The following is a 23,480-nucleotide window of genomic DNA, read 5'->3' on the forward strand; positions in this document are numbered from 1 at the left end:
TTTCTCCTTGTATGATTATTTTTTATTTGACAAAAATCAGTTAATTTGGAGGAGAGCAAAGCTGTATGTCAATGAATTGGTTGCAATCTCATCAGGCAATCAGACGTGAGATCAACACAGCTGTTGGAACAGTAACAGCCAGGAAGATTCTAGTCACAGGCCAGTCAGGAGCACAGGAGCAAAGAGCATTCTTGTCACGTGGGCTGACACCAGCAAAGATTTATTAATATAGTCCTCCAAGAGATACTTAAAATCAGTGCCATGCTTTCAAAGATTATAAAACAGTTTCAGAGTAATATGGGTAGGATTTTGGCCGTTCTTAAACCTCTTCCTTCAAAAGCAAGTACTACTTTAAAAAAAATGGGCGTATAAAATCTAGTCTTGTTACTCTCTGAAGCAACATATACCATATTGCATATCAAGATTTTGTGTATAACATATTTATTTGCATACAGAAATATGTATTTCTATGATACAGTTCATTACTTTATTTATAGAATATGTATATTAAGCATACAGCATATTCCAGAAAGATACATTAAATATGCACACAGTTCATGCTGCAGCGTGCACCCTTTTAAAAGAAGCATATTTAAGAGGCATGGTATCGTATATACATGCTGAAAATACACTTTGCACAATTCATCCAGCTTTGGGTGCTTCCCTAATCTATTTGTAACACCAGTGCTGTGGTTGTTGAAAGGTGTATCATCAAACTGGGGAAAGGCAACCACCAGTGAACTAAGTAGGAGAAAATAAAAGTAGATTGCATTTCTAAGTATATGTTGCCATCATTTTGAATTTCAGTCTTCCCCAATGTCAGATCTCCAGGATCAAAAAAGCAGTGAATGGATAAGGAGCAGAAGTATGTGGGACCTCCACTTTCCACATTCAAATGGGAAAGCTTATCCCATGTGACTTCCTATATTTGTGACTTTGTCCTAACACTTGGGAGCTGATGTTAAATTAATGCGAACTGGTAAAAGAGGAATCATTTTTCTTTTTTTTTTTAAGAAATGAACTGGCTTTTTGACATTCTTAATCTCCTCTTCTTATAAGACCACTCTGGAGTATTTACATTATTGCTATGAGGAGAGAAGAAATTCTTGACAGATATTCGCCTTTCCAGTGAAAATAAAGGAGATGAATCAGATTGTTTCTGAAAGATGCTCTCAATGTTTTTGAAAGGAAAAGTGGCAGCTCCGATAGAAGCTGACCATATTAACTGCAATCATTTTAATGGCCAATTACCAGCAACCTCAATTGACTGGACTCTGTGGCAATCATAATGGGACATGAAGATGTTGGAGACAATGTGCTATGTGCATGGTCTGTTAATTCTGGATATGTCGATGTCCCCGTGTTCCCAATCTGTGATTTACAAATACACTAGACTCATGGATGACAGTGTGTCTGATACACAATTGGTGAGCATTACCTTTTTGAAACAGGTGAGCAATTTGCATTGATATTCTAATAGTGATACAGGATTATTTTCCCATGTATACAAAGTAAGCTTTAGAATTCCTTAAAATAGACCAGGGTCTCTCGACTTTGGCACTATTGACACTTTGAGCCAAGTAATTCTTAGTTGTGTGTGTGAGGGGGAGGCTATCTTGTGCACTGTAAGCGGTTTAGCAGCCTCCCCCAGCCTCTATCTACCAGATTCCAGTATCTCTCCCCCAAGTTGTGACCACCAAAAATGTCTCCACACATTGTTAAATGTCCCCGGGGGAGCAAAATAGTTCCTGTATGAGAGCCACTGAAATAGACAAACCCAGCAACAGTTAATGCAAACCTTTGAATACAATGTGTGTCTTTCTAATCATCTACTACGTTCAGTATTCTTCCCATTTCTCTGATTCCAGTTGACAAAGCTTCCACGATGTGTCAGTCTATATTCACGTCCTTGCCGTAATGCATGATGGTTTCTCTTTCAACAAGGTTGTGGTGGCTATGGCGAAGATCAAGAACAGAAGGAAGGAAGGGAGGATGTAATGGCAATGAAGAGCAAGAGGCTGTTTGACTCATGGTGAGTTGAATTGTTAGAGTGGACCAGAAAAGACGCAAATCCAGACTCCTGAATCCTTGAATCCAAAGAGTTCATCCCAACTAAAGCTGAATCTACATCGTAATAGTACAACAAGTTAATAAGTGAAATATTCAGCCAGTCGATTGTTTCATTTATAGCAAACCGAACAGCCCATTGGCTTGATGTCCCTTCCATTCAACTGATTCACTGATTTGAAGAAATAAAATCAAAGTAAATGTGGATTTAAAATTGTAAACATCTACATTGAAGTAACTGTAGAGTAAAGGAATCTGTATAAACTGATGCTGTATGTTTATACCTAGGAGATTCAGGGGAAATGACTGCAGTTATTCAAACAGGAAGTTATTTTTATAAAGGGTAAGTTACATACAACTATTGTTGGCAATTTGCTTCTTACTAACTGTTCTTTTTTGTTGTTGTTTACCTTGTGCTTTTTTTTTTTTAACTTTCAAAATTGTTGAGAGGCCATTGATGAGGCAAGTCACACAAAACAGCTCTAAAGTGCTAAGGCTTAATACTGAAAAATTAATCATGCTACTTACATTGATATTACTGGTCAAGATATCATAAGGCCCATAAATCTAAAATGCAAAATAGGAAATTTGAAGTGAGTTTTATACGTTTGATTTCTATTGATTGGGCCATCTTCAGAAAATCTGATTTTAAGACTATAGCACATATAGTAAGAAAAAAAGTTGAGGGATAAAAATAGCTAAATGTGAATCAATACAATGATATATTTATCAGGGGTACCAAATAAAAAGTCTCTACATGGACAAGAGTCTATATAAAGCCACCGTTTGGGTAACAGTTCCTGACCTGACTTTTGATGGTCTAGAATTAAAGAAATCATGAGAAGTGACACAGGCACCACTACTCACAATTTTTTTCAGCTTTTGCTGATCTCACTTGGCCTCCATTAGTTATCCACTACGTGTCTGCCACAAAGATTACTGTATTTCTATGGACAGAATTTCGAAGTTAAGAAATTTTAGGGAGAATTGACAATTTGAGGAAGATGGAACAGGTGGTTTCAGGAAATGTTTTTTAATGAACTTTTTCCTTCTCCACTGGGACATAGGATGGCTATAAACAACCTCACTGGACTCTGACTTGAGTATCATTCGCTAGCAGGCATTGAAGAGAAGGTCTTATTCCCTTGGGACTGACGGAGAAGTCACTGGTGCCATGAGAGTACGTTAATCCTACTTAGGATTCCAAATGAGTAAAGCAGCTTCATCCTGCTGACAAAGGCCAGAAGGTCATGTTTTTCAAGTTTGCATTTCATACACGGGTCAGGCAAATTCCCGTTGAAACAGAATTCTCTCAGCCTTCTATTTGCCTTTTGCAAAATTCGTCTGGCCTCGGTAAACTTTCTCCAACTATTAATGACTACTCTTTAATTTGACCAAACCTCAGTTTAAAAAATGACTTTGGTTTCTCAAGCATGTTTATGTATTAGGTAGGCTACTCCATTCACATAAGAAGCTCGTTTAGGAGAAAACCAGGCTGGTGAAAACATTTCACCCAAAGGATCATAAGCCAACTAAATGTTTATAGGCTTTTATACCCCCCAAAGAATGCAAACAACACAGTGGGCAGGGGTGAAAGGCCCACTTTCAAGGCTGTGTCTGGTTGTATTTACTGGAAGTCCTGCAGATTTTTGCCCTTACACAATGTACAACAGGGAAGTACAAAAGCCAATGGTGTAATGAGAAAAATAATGATCTGATCTAGTTAGGGTTTTTGTTTGTTTGCTTTCTTTTGATGATGGGAAAAGGGAAAGGTAAGGGGGAAAGAGCATTTATTATGTTGCAATTCTCCAAATAAAGCTGTAACAAAAGAATAATATATGCTTAACACTCTGGAGACCATTTCTACATCCTGTTTTGATTCTCTTTCTTCACTTCTCCATTGTGTGATGTCTATTTCCTTATGTTTAAGTCTCCATGTTAGCTTGTAACTGTGGCATTTCATCCTCGTATGGACACACAGGAACAACAACAACAAAAAAACGGGAAAAAAAAAAAAAAAGGAGCGAGGTTATTCTTCTTGTGCAGAGATAAAATTGTAGAATCAGAAGCCCTTCTTCAAGAGAGTACGAGAAAGCGTAGATTGTCCCTTCAATCCACAACTCCAACATGTCTCTTTCATGGTCTCGTTGCTCCTAAACTGACAGGGTTTATAAGGTGCAGGTTTCTCAAACCGGAGCATCGGCACGACAAAAGTGTCACTGTTAGGCTCCTTAATTGCACATTCCATAATAAGACTATAAAGTGCAATGGCAGAGATTTTTTAAAACTGGGAGCTCTTTTATCCCTTCTCTTTTTCCCAAGCTCCCCTCACCACCTGCCTTCTCTACAAAGATGTTTTACCTCGTAGCGCCTATGTTCTTATAATGGCACATAAGAAGATGTTTAAAGGTCTTCTTGAAGGTGGCATTACAAAGCGCATAGCACGCAGGGTTGATCGTGCTGTTGATGTAACAGAGCCAATAACCAATTGTCCACACTGTGTTGGGGATGCAGGGCGCACAGAAGGTGTTAATGAGCACCATGACATTGTATGGGGCCCAAGTGATGATGAAAGCCAACAGAATAGCCAAGATCGTCCTGGTCACTTTCTTCTCCCGGGAGGGAGGAGGCTTCTTTTTGGCGGGCTGCTTAGTCATCTTCACGATCTTGCGAGCTACAATATTCTGTTTTTCATCTCCGTTCTGACCTGCAGAACCAACGAGCTCCACGGTGGTATTAGTTGGGGTACACGAGTCACCTTTTTGGGTCTTGGTGACAATTTTGATGCACGTGTGCTTAGAGTTCTCATCTTTGGAATGGCCCAGGGAAGTGGACACTGTGTTCTCATCCTGGGTGACTTCATCATCTCTCATGTTAGAGGCGACAGCACTGACTGAGGTGGAATCGTTGGAGCTCTCTTTCTCCTCTCCCTGGACACAGTTTTCGGTCACCGCATCCCTGGGGGCTTTGCCATTCTGGATTTTGTTGTGCTCCAGGCCATCGTCACTGCCGGCCATGTTGTTGTTGTTTGGCTTCACTATCCTGCCTTGTACCAGACTGGGCGAAACTGGGTCTTGGTTGGCCACAGGCTCCTTCTTGTCCTTCTTGATCCTGCTCTTGCTGGCTCGGGATATGTGCCAGTATAACACGGTCATGATGATCACAGGCAGATAGAAGGCTGCAATGGCAGTACCGAAGGTGACAGCAGCGTTGGAGAAAAACTGAATGTAGCATTCCCCATCCTCCACAGTCCTCACCCCTACGATGAACTGCCAGAAGAGAATGGCCGGGGCCCAGAGGATAAAGGAGAGGACCCAGGCAGCCGCAATCATCATACCTGCCATTTTCGTGGTCCGCTTGACTGGGTAGGTGAGCGGTTTTGTGACACAGAAGTACCTGTCAAAGCTGATAATGAGCAGATTCATCACTGATGCATTGCTGACCACATAGTCCAGGGCTAGCCAAAGGTCACATACCACAGGTCCCAAAGGCCAGTAGCCAATCACAGTGTAGAGGGTGTACAAGTTCATGGAGAAAACACCAATGATGAGGTCAGCACAGGCCAAGCTGAACAAAAAGTAATTGTTGACGGTCTGGAGGTGGCGGTTGACTTTAATGGAGACCATGACCAGAATGTTCCCAATGATGGTCACCAAACTGAGGGATCCAGCCACAAGGACAATAAACACCACTTCAAATGTCTTATAAGGACTGGTCAGAGCCAGGCCATTGTTAGAGGAGTTTGTTGAGTTATTCATTTTGTGTTCTCTAATCAGCAGCCAAGTAGCCAAATACACATTTAAACCTGCAGGGAAACAGAATAAAATTAACAAATATAATATAAACATTGTGTTAAGATATATCAGCTTTCTTCCTTTTGAACCACAGTTTTTTTCTCCAAAATCTTCATTCCTTCCCCTCTATGTTTATTGTGCCTATCTGCCCCAATTCCCCACATAAAAGGCAAAGACATTAACTGGAGGGTTCAAAAAATCCTTTCAGGTTGGCAGTGTATTTGAAGTCTGATAATATTTTGAATATGTCCATATCTAGATATGAATATCTGTCTATCTATCATTAGTCAATTTAACTGAGTATACTAGTTTTTAAAGTTTTTTAAAGATTTTATTTATTTATTTAGAGAGAGCATGAGTGGGGAGAAGGGCAGAGGAAGAGAAGAGAGAGAATCTCAAGCAGACCCTGGGTTGAGCGCAAAGCCTGATGTGGAGCTCGATCTTATGACCCTGAGCTCATGACCTGAGCTGAAATCAAGAGTCGGGTGCTTAACTGGGTTACCCAGGTGCCCCTGAGTATACTATTGATGAATTAAACTGAATGAACTAAAGTTACACCTAAGACTTTCCAAAGCATCAAGAGGTTTCTGGTATGTACATAAAAATTAATAAGCCAACGGGAGGAAGAAAGCATAAAACTTAAAATATTGAGTATGTGACTTTTATAGTCAACAGCACCTTTCCACCTGGAAGCTTTAAGCCTTTTTCATAATGATACTGATATCGATACTAACAAAGATAATAATAATTCATTAGCCAATACCCTTCCCCCCAAAGACTATTTTTTTCCTCTGATCTCCATTTTACACTTAAGAGTTAGCATCACATAGCCAGCATTTCCAATATCCTATGCCCTGCAAAAGAAGCTATTTACTAAATGCATATTGACAATGATTATGTGAATTTTCTGAATGTTTTACTTTTCAAGTCACTACCAAATTTATTATTCTACTGTTCTTCCTGCCAAATCTTTGGTGCAGTCAGGCTAGGATTTATATTTGTTTGTCAGAAGAAGGAACTGAAGCCCAGAAAGAGTCAGTAATTTATATAAGGTCACATATCGAGTCAATCACAGAAGTAAGACTATGAACAAACCTCAGTTTGCTTGAGAATTTACTCATTCACTTTGTCCTCACATACCTACTGAGCAACTTCTCTGTATTAGGCATTTGCTATAGGCTGGGTATTCAGTGATGATTAAGACAAGATCCCTGCATGGGAGATCTATGTGCTCTGGTGGCAGCCATGGGTTGCCAAAGAAGCAATTATGAAACCTGAGTGTCCTTTCTGCTGCCAAACTCTGCTGAGTTTCAATAAAAACATAATTATCATTTTTCAGACAGTATCACCCAAGTCTAGTGACAGACTGCATATAGGAAGTTCTATTTCAGCTATAGTTACAAATGTGCACAGAGGTCTACTCAGGGATGTTCATTCAGAAATGTTATAGCAAAAAAAAAAAACAAAACCCTAGAAATATTAAAATGACTCACCGACAGAGGATTGGTTAAATATATTATGGAATACTCTTACTATGGGATAGTATGCAGCTGTTAAAACAAAGAAGCAGATACATGTGTTCTGGCATTGTTGTGGAAAATTACAGTTAGAAATATGATATGATCAAAGCAAGACTCATAATATTACAGAATAGAGTTCTACTTAAGCAGAAAGGTGATTACATATATGATACGAATCTGTAGGTCTTGAGGAAACCCTGAAGAGTTTACTCAAGGAAATGATGTTAATGCAGTGCAACTTACCATTTTGCCTTCCAAAATTACATATGAGGTGTCAGTTACTGCGCAGAGAAAAAGGGTCTTACAAAGTGTCATTTACTTTTGATATCAGATGCTTCAGAATACCACCCAATGCGTCCATTATGAATATATCCTTTTATAATTAAAAATGCAGATTTCCAGGCTCACCCCAGACCTCCGGATTCAGAACTGTAAGCCATGTTAGGAAACACTTCTAAAACCTCTCCTGTGTTATCTCTTTTAAAATTTGGTTCCTTATGTCTCAACCCCACCTCGTATACCACAACCTATTTCTCTGGGCTTGGTCCTCACCCATCACATAAACATTCCTAGTGTCTCTTGTGTATTACATTTAGGAGGAAACACTTTCTTCAATATCCTATTCCTCACCGGGTATTACGAAGAGTTTGGTTTTGTTAACGCGTAACACAATAGGCATCCACTGGAGATCTTGAAATGTATCCCCCAGCAGATAAGGGAGGACTACTGTAGTTAGTAGCCCTTAGGTTTCCACTTCTATAGATCCCCTGTTCATACCTTGACCCGTGGGACACTGATTGATACACCTATCTAGGATTTTTTCCTCTTTCACTGGAAAAGCAGTGAATTTTGGCTTCTGAGTTTTCCTAGCTCTACCATCCAGCTTCCTGCCTCAAATGTAACTGGTGCTCAAAAGTTTATCGAATCAAAACAGGATTAACAATTAGTATTATTAATACAATCTCTATTTACTTACCCAGGGGAATTTTTTCAATAACGTTTTTCTTTAACAGCACTTTTTTTGGGTCATGATTCACACAGCTGTTTATTCATGAAATTTATTTGAAGAAAGCAATTTCACTAATCCAATCATTGATTCCAATGATTCCTTATTAGCTAAGGTAACTGTAAGACAGAATCCTGACTTGCTTATAAGCTTGCTTTTGTCTATTTGTTAAATTCACTGACATTTTTTGAATTGAGTTATATTTATGTTTCACAAATTGTTCACTTTAATAAATTTTGATTGAAAAACATCAAACATTTACTTTCTGAATGTCTGGTTTGACACTTCATTCTTCACATTCATTTTAATAAAATGTAGGACTATATTTATTTTCATTTTAAAAGCGTTCTGGTGACTGCCTCCAGAGAACAATGTATGAATATGACATTTTGTCAAAAAATAAACTAGTTTGATCTCTTATTTTGTGGATTAAGAAAGGGTAAGAGTAAGTGATTTGTCCACAGTCATCTGGCCTTTGCCATTGCTTGTGCTAAGAATAATACCTATTATTATTCTAAAACATCACAGTAATATAGAGATGTATGATTCCATTTATTTGCTAGTTTGTTTTCCTCCTTCCTCCTTTTCCCCTCTTCTTGTTACAATGAACTTGCATTACATTTCAGCTAAAAAACAAACAAAAAACCCCCAAACAAAGAACCCAAAAAGCTAAAAGAAAACCCAGTCTTGGGACGCTCAAACGTATGTTATCTCATCTTATATTAACAATTCTAAAATATATAAACACATCCTATCACCCCCTTGATCTGAAGACAGAAGCTGAGGCCACAAAAGAGGCTGAAGTGATCACTCTCCGTTTCAAGGCTACTGAGTGAAAAGTCTGCCACTAAAATGAACATCCTTGCCTTTGAGTTAGATACTCTTTCTCTGTTTCCCTTCTCCACTTGAGAATTATACTTTATCCATGTGAAATTGTTAGGCATTTGTATAATGGTGAACTATACCCAAAGGTTGCTAGCTAAGCCACATTCTATCTCGGGGACCTGGAGTTCTTACCCAGGTAGAACATAGCAAATTTATATAATAATATACTTTGTTGCTATTGATCTCCTCTAAATTCTTAGAGTTCTAATATTTGCTCCTTTATACTAAGGCCATACGTAAAAATGGAAAACATTTCACTCAGAGGCAAGCACAAATGTTTGAGGGATGGCGTTCCTGTCTCCCCACGTAATGAACAAGCTATGGAAGGCCCTGCAGCTCTTCTATTAAAGAAAACAGCGTCTTTTCATCACCCTCTTCCCACCTCTGCTGTTTACATATTTGGAAAAGTTTTTGCCCTGGTGTGGCATCGTAGGGTTTTATTAAAGCAAAAATTGTGACATCAGTGATGAAATAACATAATCACAACAGACTAAACAATGAAGATGACCTTCAGGATTCAATATCTGAATATGGCAAGTGTTTTAACAACCCATTTGGTATTTTACAATGTTAGCATATGACTAAGTTTTGAGAGTATTATGGAAACTTATGAGAAAAACATTTTTTGGGCCTTAGTTTCTTTACTACTTGAGTCTCTATACATAGCAGTGAGGAATGCATCATGGTTTAATATTATCCTTGCAAAGTTCCGAGTGCTAATCTCTGCTCTTAATTATTAGCTGTGAGAGTCTGATCATGTCACTAAACTTCCATGAACCTTAATTTTCTTTTTTTCTCAAACAAGAGTAATAATAACCCTATTTTTCTTCTGGAGCTGTGGGAAAGTTCAACGTGAGATAATGTCTCTGAACCATGATCTATAAATGTTAACCTTAAGTAAGTGCCATTAATATTTACATTTGTTAAATGGGTATGAATTAATCACTTCTCTTAAGAGTTAACAGGAAATTGTGTGTGTGTGGGGGGTGAAGTAGACTAAGAGTGAGGAGATGTAGTAGGAATGGTAATACTAAATTATCTTTATCCATGATATTAAGTTATCAATAATATTAAATCATCTATGACAATATATTGACAATAATTAATAGGTATTGAGCATGCTCACTCTTCACAGCAACTCCTGAACAAAAGATCAAAGAATTAAGTTACTTGAGATTCAAACCCCGAGTGCCTGACTCCAGATTCTGCTACAAATATTCATTGTTTGTCTGAGGAGCAATCTTACTTGGCAGCAAATGTGTGTCCCAAATATTTATTCCTCTAACCTGCCATGACTAAGCCTTTTACCCCAAATTCAAGTCAGGTCCTTGGTTTACACAAAGGAGGATCATCGTGTCCAGGCTAAAACTGTGACTTTGGGCAAGAGCTGTTCACAATAAGATACAGATTAGTAAGTAAGGTTCCTGATTATGTAAATGCATAACATTTAAGATTTAAAACATTTTCCTAAAAGCAATCATCATAAAAATATGTCACCATGTGAATTAATATGTAACCTCTCCCTGAAGTATTCATATCAATTACATAGAAGTTCTACACAAAGAAGTTCAGTAACATTTTTATGAAGTTACAGAGAGAATGCTAATTAAATTGATTTAAAAAATAAATTCTGATACGTATTTAGATATGCAATGGAAATTAAATTAAAAAAATGGGATTTTCCCCCCACTCTGCCTAAGCCAGGCAGCATGCCTAATACATAACGATCTCTTCATAGATGCAACCACAGTGTAATAAGCTAATCATAAATTTATGAACACATGAGTTCTAACCTAGGTGTTAGAATTTTCTGCATGTTATTTTATTTAATTATCACAATAACCTGTAAAGAATTATCATCTTTTCCAATTTTATAGATGACAATGATTAGAGAGCTGGCAAGTACTGAGGCCATGGTTCAAATTTAGGTATCTGACTCCACTATGTCACCCGTGACAGGAAAACTGAATTAAAAAAAAAAAAAAAGTTTTCTAGAAGAATAAGAAAAGTCAGAAAAAAAAAGAGAGGTCCATGTTTGATAACTAGAATCCAGAGAGAAGATATATAGTTATACAACAAAATTTCAAAACAAGAAATCAAGAGGAAGTCACATGAAGTTGACTTTATAATTGTTTATATTTATTTAACTTTTGTTTTTCAAATGTAATCTTGGTGTATATTACTTTTTACAGATTTCTAATTTCTGCTGCTATTTCAACACATTACCAAAAATGGCAGGGTGTTCTGAGTGTTCTCTGTCCATGTCTTTCACACTGAGCCCTGAGACGCAGCCTAACTGTTGAGCAAACGCGAGGGATAAAATCATCAGCCTCACCAGGGTTGCCTGAATGTCCTTCAACGGATAAAGCAATAAGGCCCATGGTAGCTTTTTAAATTGTATGTATAAGGGCTGAACACGCAGTCTATTCTAAGATAATTAAAAGTTTACTTCAATAATATTATGCAGAGATATGTAGCTTTCAGCACAAAATACTGCTATTACAGAAAACAAGAAAACTATAAGGATGATACAATATAGTGTTTTAGAGAAACGTCAGACTCTCATTAGGAGCAAGACTACCTACTACTGAGGAGCTAGTGGAGACATTCCCATCATCTCCTCTCTGCCTGAAGAAGGAGATGTGGTCAGTTTACCCTGTGTTATCACCAATTAGAAAGCAAATGGAGCTTATTTGTTTTTAATTTATATATTTAAAAATAAATATACTGTATAATAATCTGATGAATGAGGTATTAACTATAAAAATTACCCTGACATCAGAGAGATGACCACTGGGGCATACAGCCTTTGTTTTAGATCTTCTACACATTCAATTAATCCCACTAGTTTATAAATACAATAGGCTTTGGGATTGTTCCTACATCAATGATCCATCACGCCTACCATGAATGATGGTGGAAAGAAAAAGAAAGAAAGGCAACAGAAATAGGGAGAGATTTTAAGGAAGTCTGAGAAACAAAGTCCCGTTCTTTAAAGAAAGTTTCAATTTTGATACCAATGCAGTAGAGAACAGGTTTGCTTACATCATGATGACCCCTACAAATCTTGAATGTCTTTCAATTTTACTTCCAAGTAAGGGAGAGTTCTGGCCTGGGGCTCGGGGGACAGTGCAGCTCTGAGAGCTGAATATTGACATTCCACACTCTGGTACTTTGACAACATCAGGCAGAAATGGAAGTAAATTTCTGCTTTTTTTCTCATTTGAATCAGGCTTCCCTTTAGCCAAAGGACACATTATGAGGGGAGTACACATATCGAGCGATTTTTCATGACTCCTGAATTTCACTACGTGGGGTGGGGGCCGCTGGAGCAACAAGGGCCCTGCTCCAAAACCGGGGTTAGCTTTGTTCTTTTTTTTTTTTAACATTCTAAAACACCGTATTGAATTCCTGCTGTGAACAGATCTTCATCTGCCTTCAAGGGCTTCAGAGGATGGAAGTGAAGGAGGAATGAATGACTAAACAAAATCGAACACATTCTTGTCCACAAGGAGCTTATACTCTCAGGGAGACACAAATTACTGACGGGGTTTCCAGCCATCGGGAACCACTCCGGGCCAATATAATGGTAAGTGTCAAGACTCAGAATCTATGCAGGAAGGTTGGTCAGATTGGGGTGAAAAAATCAGAAGGCTGCCTGGATACCTTTCCTAGTAGATCTATCTCTCTTCTCTTTCTCTTTTTCTTCTTCCCATCACCGTTTGTTTGTGTGTGACATTTATATATTATAATACATATATAAACATATAAATATATTATAATACATATATAAGTTATATATGTAATATAAATAAAACATATATAAATATATATCTATATATGTTCTCACGATTCTGCATTATATTACATTTCTCAGAAAAGCTCATGGGGGGTGTTCACTCCAGTACACTGAGCCTGTCAAGCTGTAGGTTCTGAAACACAGAGTAAGACTTAGCCGTGAACTCACCTACACTGGGTTTTTAATTCTATCTCAAAGGATATGTCAAAAATATTCTGGAAGCAATGTGTAGAATTGTTCTCATTTAGAAAACTTCAGCACAGAATGGCAGACTTCACTGGATATGCATTATGTAAAATATTTGAAAAAAGAAGACCACCACTTAAAGCAAATTGCATTTATCAAGCTGTATCCTTAAGGTTTGTGTACTTCACTATATGCGAGTTGTACTTTTGTGAAAAAAAAAAAGAAAAAATGTAAAGGCAAAGGGTAGAAAAAGAGTGAAAGTAGCAGAAACAGCAATCTGATCCCCACATCAGTACAAATACAAGAGAATTCATGAATTTTTCCAATGTAAAAACCTTAAAGAACTTTCAAGCCCTTATGACAATGTACACATGTTCACAATTTTGGCTGCCTGTCAAACCTACTATTCTTAGTGATGCTGGACAGACTTCCACTCCCTGTTCGCCAAGCTATCTTTTCCGTTCTTAAAACACATCCTAAACAACACTTGCTCTAGAAATATGTCATGACTAAGAGGGAAAGAGACCTTACAATGGTTTAACGAGTACCCTAGTCCTTGCCTTTGTGTCCATGGTGCATTTTAGTTATTTTTTCCACACAATGTACCTCCTGCCAAAAAGGAAAAGAGGTCTGGACAACTCTAAATGAAACACACTATGGAATAAACCATTCTTTTGACTTTTCAAAATGAAATTCCATCTGAGGAAGCACTGGAGCACCCTTCCTTTTCTGTCCTAGGAATCTGACCGAACTCAGTATTGATGATGAACATAATCTCCTACATGGTGCTGACCAAACAGTGTGCTCTTGGGCCAACAGCCGCAAAGCTAGAGAAAGCCCCCTGTCTAAAGGTTATTATGCCCTGACAAGGAGAGTGAAAGGAAAATGGAAGCAATCCTCAGAGAGCTACTGAAAGTTGTTTATGATGAGGCAGCTGTATTTGAGTCTGTGTCTTTCTCATCGTCTTGAGAAGTTGGAAATTTGTATAGTCGGCTTTTTAAAAATTTTGTTGTTCTTTTTTTTTCTCCCTAAAGTCAGCAGGCTGCTGGTTTAATAACTCTAAATTAGTTAATTCATTGCTTTGAATTAAACATGTGAATCAAATTTGCAGAGGAGTTGAGGCTTGTTATGACTCTGACAGAAAATTCTAGAATGAAAGCTGTTGTTCCAGAGAAGCTGAGCAATTGCAAACAATGCATCCCTTTAGGGATCCTTTTCAATGGCGCATGTGCCTTCCCCTGGAAGCTGAGACAGAACACAAGGCAACAGGGAACTCTGGAGAGTAGGTCAAGGACAGTTTTGAAAAGAGAAGTAAGAATCAGTTTAGGGTCAGGGAGAATCTAAAAGGGTTGTAAGTTAATATTTTTCCTCTTAAGAGTAGATTCAGATAGCTAAGAATTAATGGGACCAGAAATTATCAAAAGATTAGGAGGCACACACAGAAGTTAATTTCTCTTCTGAGTACAAAGAAAACGCAAATTTACGTAACACATCTTGTAACAGGTAAGTAGAGAAAAAGACACTTGGTCATACTTAGGAATCTATATTTATTGTAAACATGTCTCTACTTAACGTTATATTGTTTAAGGGCAAAAAGGAAAAAAAAATCAATGCACGTGTGACTCTTTTCATAAAAGTACACATATGAAAAATAAAGTGCCCTGCGTTTTATAGACACAATTTTCGTCTTTAAATAAATGTACCCGTAAGTGTAAGCTTAACAGAGAATCATTCTCCTGGTAGCAACAACCAGAATGTAGGTAGGTACGGCCAAGAAATGAATTCACCTTCATAAGGGTAAATCTGGGTTCTTCAGCTTTTCAATGACAGAAATGACACACGCCTCATATGCCCGTGACTCACATCAGACTCCGTGACGCTATAAAAATAAAATAGTAATGAAGTGTAGAGAGTAATGCGCAGCAACTGTTTTAATTGTTTCCAGTCGAAAGACAAAATGATTGTTTCCTCGGAGTCTGATTGCAGCCTATTTCTAGAACGGAGCAAAATGACCACCGTGTTATCCCAGGAAAACGTGAGAAATGAGAGCACGGAGAAGATTCAAGTCTTTACTAAATGATTTAATGGCAATGAGATGGGGACACACAAAAAGCTGCATCAACTCAGCAAAGATTTTTTTATCTAAAGCACTAATTTAGAGTTCAAGCAAGTTGGTCGGAGAGAATCAAGTTCTATGTGGTAAATCAGGACAGTCAATCCTTCTACCTGCTCGCAAGGAAACCACTCTCCTGGTGGTAGCCACAGGAACTGCGCCATACTGAATGTCTGTGGTATAGTCACTCTCTTCCTCTACCCTCCCCTCCCCTCTCCAGGCACCATTAGCTCAAGCCTATTTCAATATTTAAGCACCCAACTCCCCCACCCCTTCCGACTCTTCAACACTTTGGAAAATCAGAGCTCTCATTCAGGCTAAGCTTGGATTTGCCAGCCCTGTTCTTTCTCTTTCCCCAGGAGGCAGGCTCCCTGTTGACTGCGCCCACTGTGAGAGCTGTGACAATGACACTTCCTTTCTCAAATTACAGTGTCTTGGCTAGTAAATATCCCCAGCATAGTTTACATGTTCCACCTTGTCATCTAAGAAAAAGTAGCTAAACTTCAAGCAGTTCACATTATTGAGATACTTAAATACCTTGTTTGTACCTGAACAATGCATGAGAAGGGGAGAGGGTCAGATAGACAGGCTACGCATGGATGGTGGCTTGTGCACAAATCTGCTGGGTGGTACGTTTTTCCTTCAAGTACAATTGTAGTTTTAGTCTGCAAAGCAAAGCAGTTTTAGTCTGTGTTCTCTCGGGGCAGGACTTTATACACAGCTGGACCTCGAAGAGAACATGTTAGAGTAGAATTCTGTGGTTAATTAATCCCCCAAACAACTCAAAGTGAAAGGAAATAGAAAGCTGAGAGAATTTTCCCTGGACTCCCTTACCTAACCACTGTGGGCGCAAGTCTGTGCCAAGAGTGATAGCTGATGAAGAAGGGATAATGACCACTGAGGAAGAAAAGAAAGAAAGAATGTCTCTGCTCTTAAGAAGGTCTAAGTCTAGGGAAATTCTTTCACGAATGTCACTTCCCCTTGAGGAAGACAGCAGCAAAGGCCCACCAGCCTGGAGATCCTTCTCAGAGACATGCAAGCAGAAAGGCTGGCCTCCTTGCCCTGTAAGCGTGGTCTAGCTTTTCTCTCTCTATGAGTTATCCACAGATAACCAGGATGGGTCTCTGGATACAGTAGATAATGCTTTGGTGTTGAACCTGAGACCAAAACCTATCTCTGCTACTTTCTAGTTATGTGAAGTTAAATCTGTTGACTCTCCTTCCACATCTAAGGGAGGTGGAAAATAAAATTTATCATTCAGAATTTTTTTTAAATACATATAATACACAAGGCTCCCAGCAGGTGCTTATTAAGTAGTCAGGATTATTAAGTTCATTATCATTTAACATGAGGTTCTTTTTTTTTTTTTTTTTTTGAGAGAGAGAGTGCATGTGAGGTGGGAAGGGACAGAGGGAGAGAGGGAGAGAGAATCTCAAGCAGACTCCACACTCAGCACGGAGCCCAATATGGGGTTCCATCTCACGACCCTGAGATTACGACCTGAGCCTAAATCAGGAGTCACATTTAACAGACTGAGCCACTCATGTGCCCCTAACATGTGGTTCAACCAACAAGTAGAGCATTAATAACAAAAGAAAGAAAGAAAGAAAAAAGGAATGAAGCGTGCACTCTGTATTTCTCCCCCCAAAATAAGAAAGTAAGTTGAAGCAATTTTTAATTTTGTATGAGTCTATTCCATGCCACTTTTATTATTTGCTTCCATTCATCTTAGGCATTCAGGAAATCCCATGATCATTCAATGGTATCCTGATTCTTTTTTTTAAGATTTTATTTGCCAGAGAGAGAGAGAGAGCGTGCACAAGCATGGGGAGCAGCAGGCAGAGGGAGAAGCAAGCTCCCCGCTGAGCAGGGAGCCTGATGTGGGACTCGATCCCAGGACCCCAGGCTCCTGACCTGAGCCGAAAGCAGACGCTTAACCGACTGAGCCACTCAGGTATCCCGACGGTATCCTGATTCTTAAAGCCAAGATGGTAAGAATCTTCGATCTAAACTTCAAGGAACATCAGTCTAAGAGTTAGTGACTAATTCTGTTCCTAACTGAAAGGTCACCCAGTCAAAGACAAGTAAACCTCCATTTAAAATTCCTGCTGTACATAAGGAATATGGCCACTGATACTTTACAGTATTATATGCTGACAGAGAGATGGTAGCTGTACTTGCAGTGAGCACAGGATCATGTAGAAACCTGTGAATCACTTGGCTGCGTACCTGAAACTAATGTAACCCCCAGAAGCGGCCAATTTCCCAATCTCTAATGTCATATTCCTTTTCTGCCGTGACTGGCTAGAAGTAAGACACTTAACTTTATTTATGATATGGTAACTATGTAACCTTTATCTGGAAATATTATTCCACAGACAAAAGACATGGCCTCATCATCTTAGAATCCAGGGGTCATGCAGAGGTTAGACCTGACCTGCCATAGCAGGACAAGGGATTCGGACCTACTCTACGGACAGTGTTTTGGGGATCAGAGGGCTTACTACAGGCTGCCACGCAAGCAGGCCCTCTCCAGCATGCCCCAGGGCAATTCTCATCCTGAACCTAGATATGAGGTCTATGCATCTTTCAGTCAGTCTTCACTCTGGTTCCTGTATGGCTATTGGAATGGGAACATTTAGCCGAAGTGTTTTAAGAACAGGCTCATTCGTAAGCTGCCTCTTCGTCTCTGTTCTTCATGTTAAAACATCCTCAGCTCTGTGTCTGCATTTAGGAATGTAACTTGTGAGCAGCCTGCCTCTGGCTCTTCCCTTGTTTGGCTGCTTTCAAAGCCCACTGTAAAGCTGAAAGGTGACAGCCTGACCCACTTTGCTACTTTTTTTTTTCTTTTTGGTATTGTTATTAAAATAACTAATGACTCTGTGCATAAAGCAGAAAATCACAGTGAAACAGCCCTGTCTAAGGAGAGCAGCACAAAGTAGCTAGACCACAGAAATGACAAAATCAGGAGGCATGGTGGGGGAACAGGGATTGTGAAGTGGGGTGGGGTGATCTTTCATTATGTTTGAAGCAATGCCCGGGACAACCTCAGATTTCCACCAGGGAGCCATTCAAATAAAGTTTAATTTGTTTTGATATAATTCCAAGTTTTTAAACACCCAACCTACAGCTAGCTCCTTTGTCCTTACTATGAACTGCACATTCCTATTTATAGAACCCAAACAATATTTTCATATGCTGAGATTAAATGAGTTAGAAAATTATTAATTACTTCCAATAAAATGAAAATTCTTTGGTTATAAAAGCCAGAGAATAAGAAATCACGCAGTGTACTTTTGTGCCTGCTCAGCGTTTGGATAGATAACAGGAGCAAGCTGGACAGACAGACACCTATTTTGTAACCCAAAGGTAAAACAAAGTGGAAAAAAAAAAAAGGTGATTTGAAGGAAACAGAAGAGGCCTTTGAAAATTTTTGGTCTGGTTGCTTAAAAAAAATAGGGATGACAACCTGAAGAGAAGAAAACCCTGCCGATTGAGGGTCTCAAGATTTAAGAGCAATATGTGTCATTGGGGATGCAAGAGCTGACGGAAGCAGAAAAGAAGAGCATCCGGAGGACATGGGGAGACAATGGCCCAGAGTTAGCATTGCAAAGAGGAGGGAAGGGGCGGGGGTGAGAGTAGATTTGATTCGTTTGGGAGATACCAAGGAACAGGCTGTTTAGGAAACTTTTTAAACCTATCTACTGAGTCTGAGGAAGGTAGGTTACAGCAGAGGACTTCAGGCGTCTTAGAAACAGAACCCGAAGGCAGTGAAGAACACTTAAAGTCAGACATTGTAACAAACTATTGATGTCACGGACCAAGCTGGTATTACGAGTCATCTCATTGCCAAGGATCCTTCACTGGATTTCAGTTTCAAATCAACCATCCTCACTGTCTCAATCATTGTCTCTCTCTGGATTCAGCCCTCGCTTGACCTGATTTTCTGACCATGAGTTGAGGGTCTTCTCTTTGGCAACCCACAAACTCCAGTCTAGGCATGTAAGCCCACTCCAGATTTTTAGTAAGTTTCTAAATTTTCCAAGAGTAAGTTTTCTTGTTGCTTATGCAGTAACAACACCTGCCAAGTAGATCCATTTCAAGAATTAAATGAAATAATACTCGCAAAAGGATTTAAACCGAGCCTGGTCTGGGCTTCTCAGCCTTTACTCAGACTTCAGTAAAGGCTGAAGTAAAGGATCTTGTTAGGTTGGAAGTAGAAGTGAAAAGAGAATTACCTTCACAGTAGGTAAAACTGTTAATTGTACAGTAGGTCTGCTGGAACTGCCATTTGACGACTTTCTGTTATTTAGAACGTATATTCCTGCATTTCTTAAGCTCACAGGAGTTACAAAGATTTCCTCTACTTCTCCCATACAATAACAATTTTCATGAAGTCACAACCTCTCACATTCAAATAATCACCATTTGTTACTCAACTCTGTACGAGTTTATAATAAATAAATATGCTAATAATTGTTACCTGTTCACGAACATTAAACAGAAACTGATCCTGAGTTGCCAGACAACGCAGTGTACATATTGGGAAGGCAAGCAAGTGCTGGGTGCTCTGTCTACATATCCTGTTAAATAGAGCAAATTGCATCACATTGTGAATATTAAGAACAAAAAGGAGTCCTGTACGGCTTTTGTTTAACTATGAATACATTTTTAAATACATTTTTGAAGGCTGATAAATAGTAAAAGGCATTATTAATGGTGATTGAAATGCTTTACATTTTTAAGCTGTATGATGAAAAACAAATGGGAGAAGGGAGATATGAATATAGAAGAATGTTCATGGGACAATTTAATGACTAAATTAAACACACCTATCATGTGAAATAAGCCTTAGCCCCAAATCATCGACTTATCTCAGTGAATATTTTCCTCTAATTTTAGGATTTGACACCGTCTGATATCAGCAGCAGAACGAATCTGAGACATCCCTGCTCCCCTTACTTTCCTGCAAACCACCCATTTTGCTCTCTTTTAACTCACTAGTAGCTGGTCCAATTGTTTTCTCAGCCTGAGTCGCTGTGTTTGTGTGTTTTCAATTTAGGACTTCGGGGGTGCCATCTGGGAGAGGCTTTTATTTTGAATCTGTTTCATCTCAAAAACAGAATGTTTAATTATGCAAGATGGTGTCTTCCTCAGGACCTCCAACAACCACACCCTCCACCCATACCCATTTCTCACAGGATCAGTTTGTTTTTAGATAGCAGTGTTGGTCTATACTCGCGCAAAGAGCAGGGGTCTGGGCTGTTAAAATACCTGCATTCTCATCCTGGACTTGGTATTTAACCCCCTGAGTTTGATTTTTGTCCTCTGTGGCAGTGAGGACGTTCAACTCCAATGTCTCTCTTGGCTCTAAAAGCATTCCAGAATTCTAATTTTAATTCTCTTAGGATCCATATGATGCCAACTGAGAGGTCACAGATGATCGTCACTGACTTCTGCCTTAGATCTATATTTTCCTAACTACTGAACTGCGTATACCTACAGAGAAAACCGCTCTCTCTCTCTCTCTCTTGAATTTATACTATTGGGGCTCTGCTGTACTTGCTGGAGAGGCTTCTGCTTTGTGTCAGCTGGTTTTCTTTGTTACCATCCCTACGTCTCCCACCCTCAATATCTTGGTATGTCTCAGCTTCCCTCTGTGACCCTTCATCCATGAAAGCTTGAAAATTAGATTCAAATTGCTATCTGTATTTTCATTTCACTCACAATATTGAAAACATACAAGCATGAACTAATTCTCTCAATCTAGCTCCATATTTACCTACCAACTCATTAAAAAGTGGCTTTAGCACTGGAGCAAGAGATCATATATTAGAGCAGGAAAGCAATTTACTTGGCAAGTTCATTTGTGTATTCTCTCCAATGTCAGAGCAAAGGTTTGTCCTTGGGATAAGGGTGTTTTCTCACCCAGCCTGGTCTCTCCGGCTGTCTGATTCCTCAATTAGCTGACACCTCTGTGCCAGTGATTTTATCCTGGACTTGTTTAGTGGACGGACTAGAAATAGTCATCCAGTTACTTGCATGCTGGTTTTATAGCATTGCTATAATCGCTGCCTAAGTATCCCTGCAAGGAGGCCGAGTCATGAAATGAGGCTCCTGGAGCGGGTGTGTTTGAGACATGCAACAATTTGCAAAGGGTAAGGAAGGGTATTTTGACAATTTTCATTGGAAGCCTGAAGTCTAAACAAAATTACAAAATCAAACAAGAATAAATTGGCTCTTGTATTATGTTCTGTGTTACAGAGCAGAATTCGGTGCCAGAGATTTCTGTGTTAAGTCTCAACTAAGAATGGTGTGTTTATCTTTTTCATTTAAAAAATACATGAGATTTGTTTACCATATATTTTTTGCTCTGCTTACACAGTTCCCTCTGCCCTTGGATGCTGAAAATAAAATTTATTGTGTATTGTCTTTATGATTTTCAAGTCAGAACATGAGATAAGTAAACCAAGAGAAACAGGACTTTTAATCATTCATAGGTGACCCGAAGGCACTATTTACTTTTGCTTGACCATTCAACAGATAATTTTCTCCTGGCTAAACTTCAGGGGATAAAAAAGGGAACAATGTTCACTTGCTTCCTGTTGTCAAAAACTTTATAGTATGGATGGAGAAACCTGTGGCTTTGACGGCTACTGAAATTTTGTTGTCTATCTTCTTACATCCGTTAAAAGTTTTAGATCACGTGGTATTCATCAGTGAGGCCAGGCAGGGAACTGAAACAGGGAAGCAGGCTGGGTGTGAGTGAGTGAGGAGGGCAAGATGCGTGGCTGGGAGGTTCTGAGAGGTGGGGAACTGGAGTAGCTGAACTGGAGTAGCTGAATGGTGGAGTAGCTGAACTGGAGTAGCTGCCAGTTACTCCACCATTCAGCTCCGACTGAGGTGGGAATGTGGACAGAGCTGTCAGATACTCAGAAGTGTAAACATACGCTGGAAATCTGGATTTTCGTGTGTGTTCTTCCAATTTTTAAACCTTGGCTCAACATGATAAAATACTGACAAGAAAGCAAAATATGTCTGTGTAAACAGATTTGGCCTGTTGGCCCCTGCCTTATGACCTTTGGCATTGAAAGGCTCATAACATTTTCAAAGAAAGATAAACATGGGCATTTTTCGATGACATTATTAATCGTCTAATGCATCATTTAAATGGGTAAACAATGTTTAATTCTGTAGGCATACTATAATTTAAACAATCCTCTATTTGGGACAGAAGTCATTTCCAATTTTTCACTTTTCACTCTCACAGAGAATGGTGCAGAGAACTTCTTTCTGCATCTTTTTTTTTTTTTTTCCTTTTATAGATCTCTAATTGCTTTTCTAGGATAAATTCCTAAAAGTTGGATCATTGTCCAAAATTATATACACTTGCTATTTTTGATAGTAAAATCCCAACAACAAATGGATCATTATGTTATTTCCTATAGCCGTTAACCAAAATATGAATTGTCATTAAAAAACACTGTAAATCAGTTAAGTAAAATATTCTGTTAGAAGTTTTTGTTATCATTTTATTGATTGTGAAGTTTTACATTTTTCATCTTACTGACCACTGGAATTTTTTATTTGCCCTTTTTACAGGGAAACTTTTGGATATGTGTTGTATCTATTAATATTTAAATTTATGGTATCATATTTGAACATTCAGACTTTCTCTACTCCAAATAAGTTAATGTTTAAGATAATGTCTTTTAACTATTTCACATATTTTATACTTGAAATTATAATTTATCAGACTGTATTTTAAAATAAGGTATGAAGTGATTTAATATTGATTTTTTTCCCAAATAGTTTGAAAATCACTCCAGAAACATGTATCGAACAACTCACACTTTCTCCACAAATTTGAAAAGCTAACTCTATCATCTACTAAATATTTCCAAAAACCTGCATCTATTTCTGGGCTTTCCATTCTATTCCACTGTTTCATCTGGTTTGTCCTTGTACCAGCAACATCATTTTCTTCTACTTTAATTGTATAATGTGTTTAGTTAGTGTTCTTTTTAAAATTATCTTTATTGTATTTTCATGCTATTTTTACATAAACCTTAGAATGTTCTGTGAACTCCTTTTCCTTATGGTATTTTTA

The 23,480-nt window shown here is 38.6% G+C and overlaps 1 protein-coding gene across 5 annotated transcripts in view; it reads right to left on the reverse strand.

Moving 5' to 3' along the window:
- Nucleotides 1–206: 206 nt before the first annotated feature.
- The window catches only part of CHRM2 (cholinergic receptor muscarinic 2), a 138,362-nt gene continuing 115,088 nt past the window's right edge, over nt 207–23,480 (reverse strand). For 2 of the 5 annotated variants that reach the window (XM_032401501.1, XM_032401499.1), the window contains one exon: nt 207–5,872. In XM_032401501.1, coding sequence (XP_032257392.1) covers nt 4,425–5,825 — 1,401 coding nt within the window. In that variant the 5' untranslated portion in view covers nt 5,826–5,872 and the 3' untranslated portion in view covers nt 207–4,424. Of the gene's footprint in view, nt 5,873–15,918; nt 16,036–19,853; nt 20,832–23,480 lie in introns of those variants that run through there. The other 3 variants (XM_032401497.1, XM_032401498.1, XM_032401502.1) reach the window with 3 other exon arrangements.

Source organism: Phoca vitulina, unplaced genomic scaffold (assembly GCF_004348235.1).
Source record: "Phoca vitulina isolate PV1807 unplaced genomic scaffold, GSC_HSeal_1.0 scaffold4, whole genome shotgun sequence".
Taxonomy (NCBI): domain Eukaryota; kingdom Metazoa; phylum Chordata; class Mammalia; order Carnivora; family Phocidae; genus Phoca; species Phoca vitulina.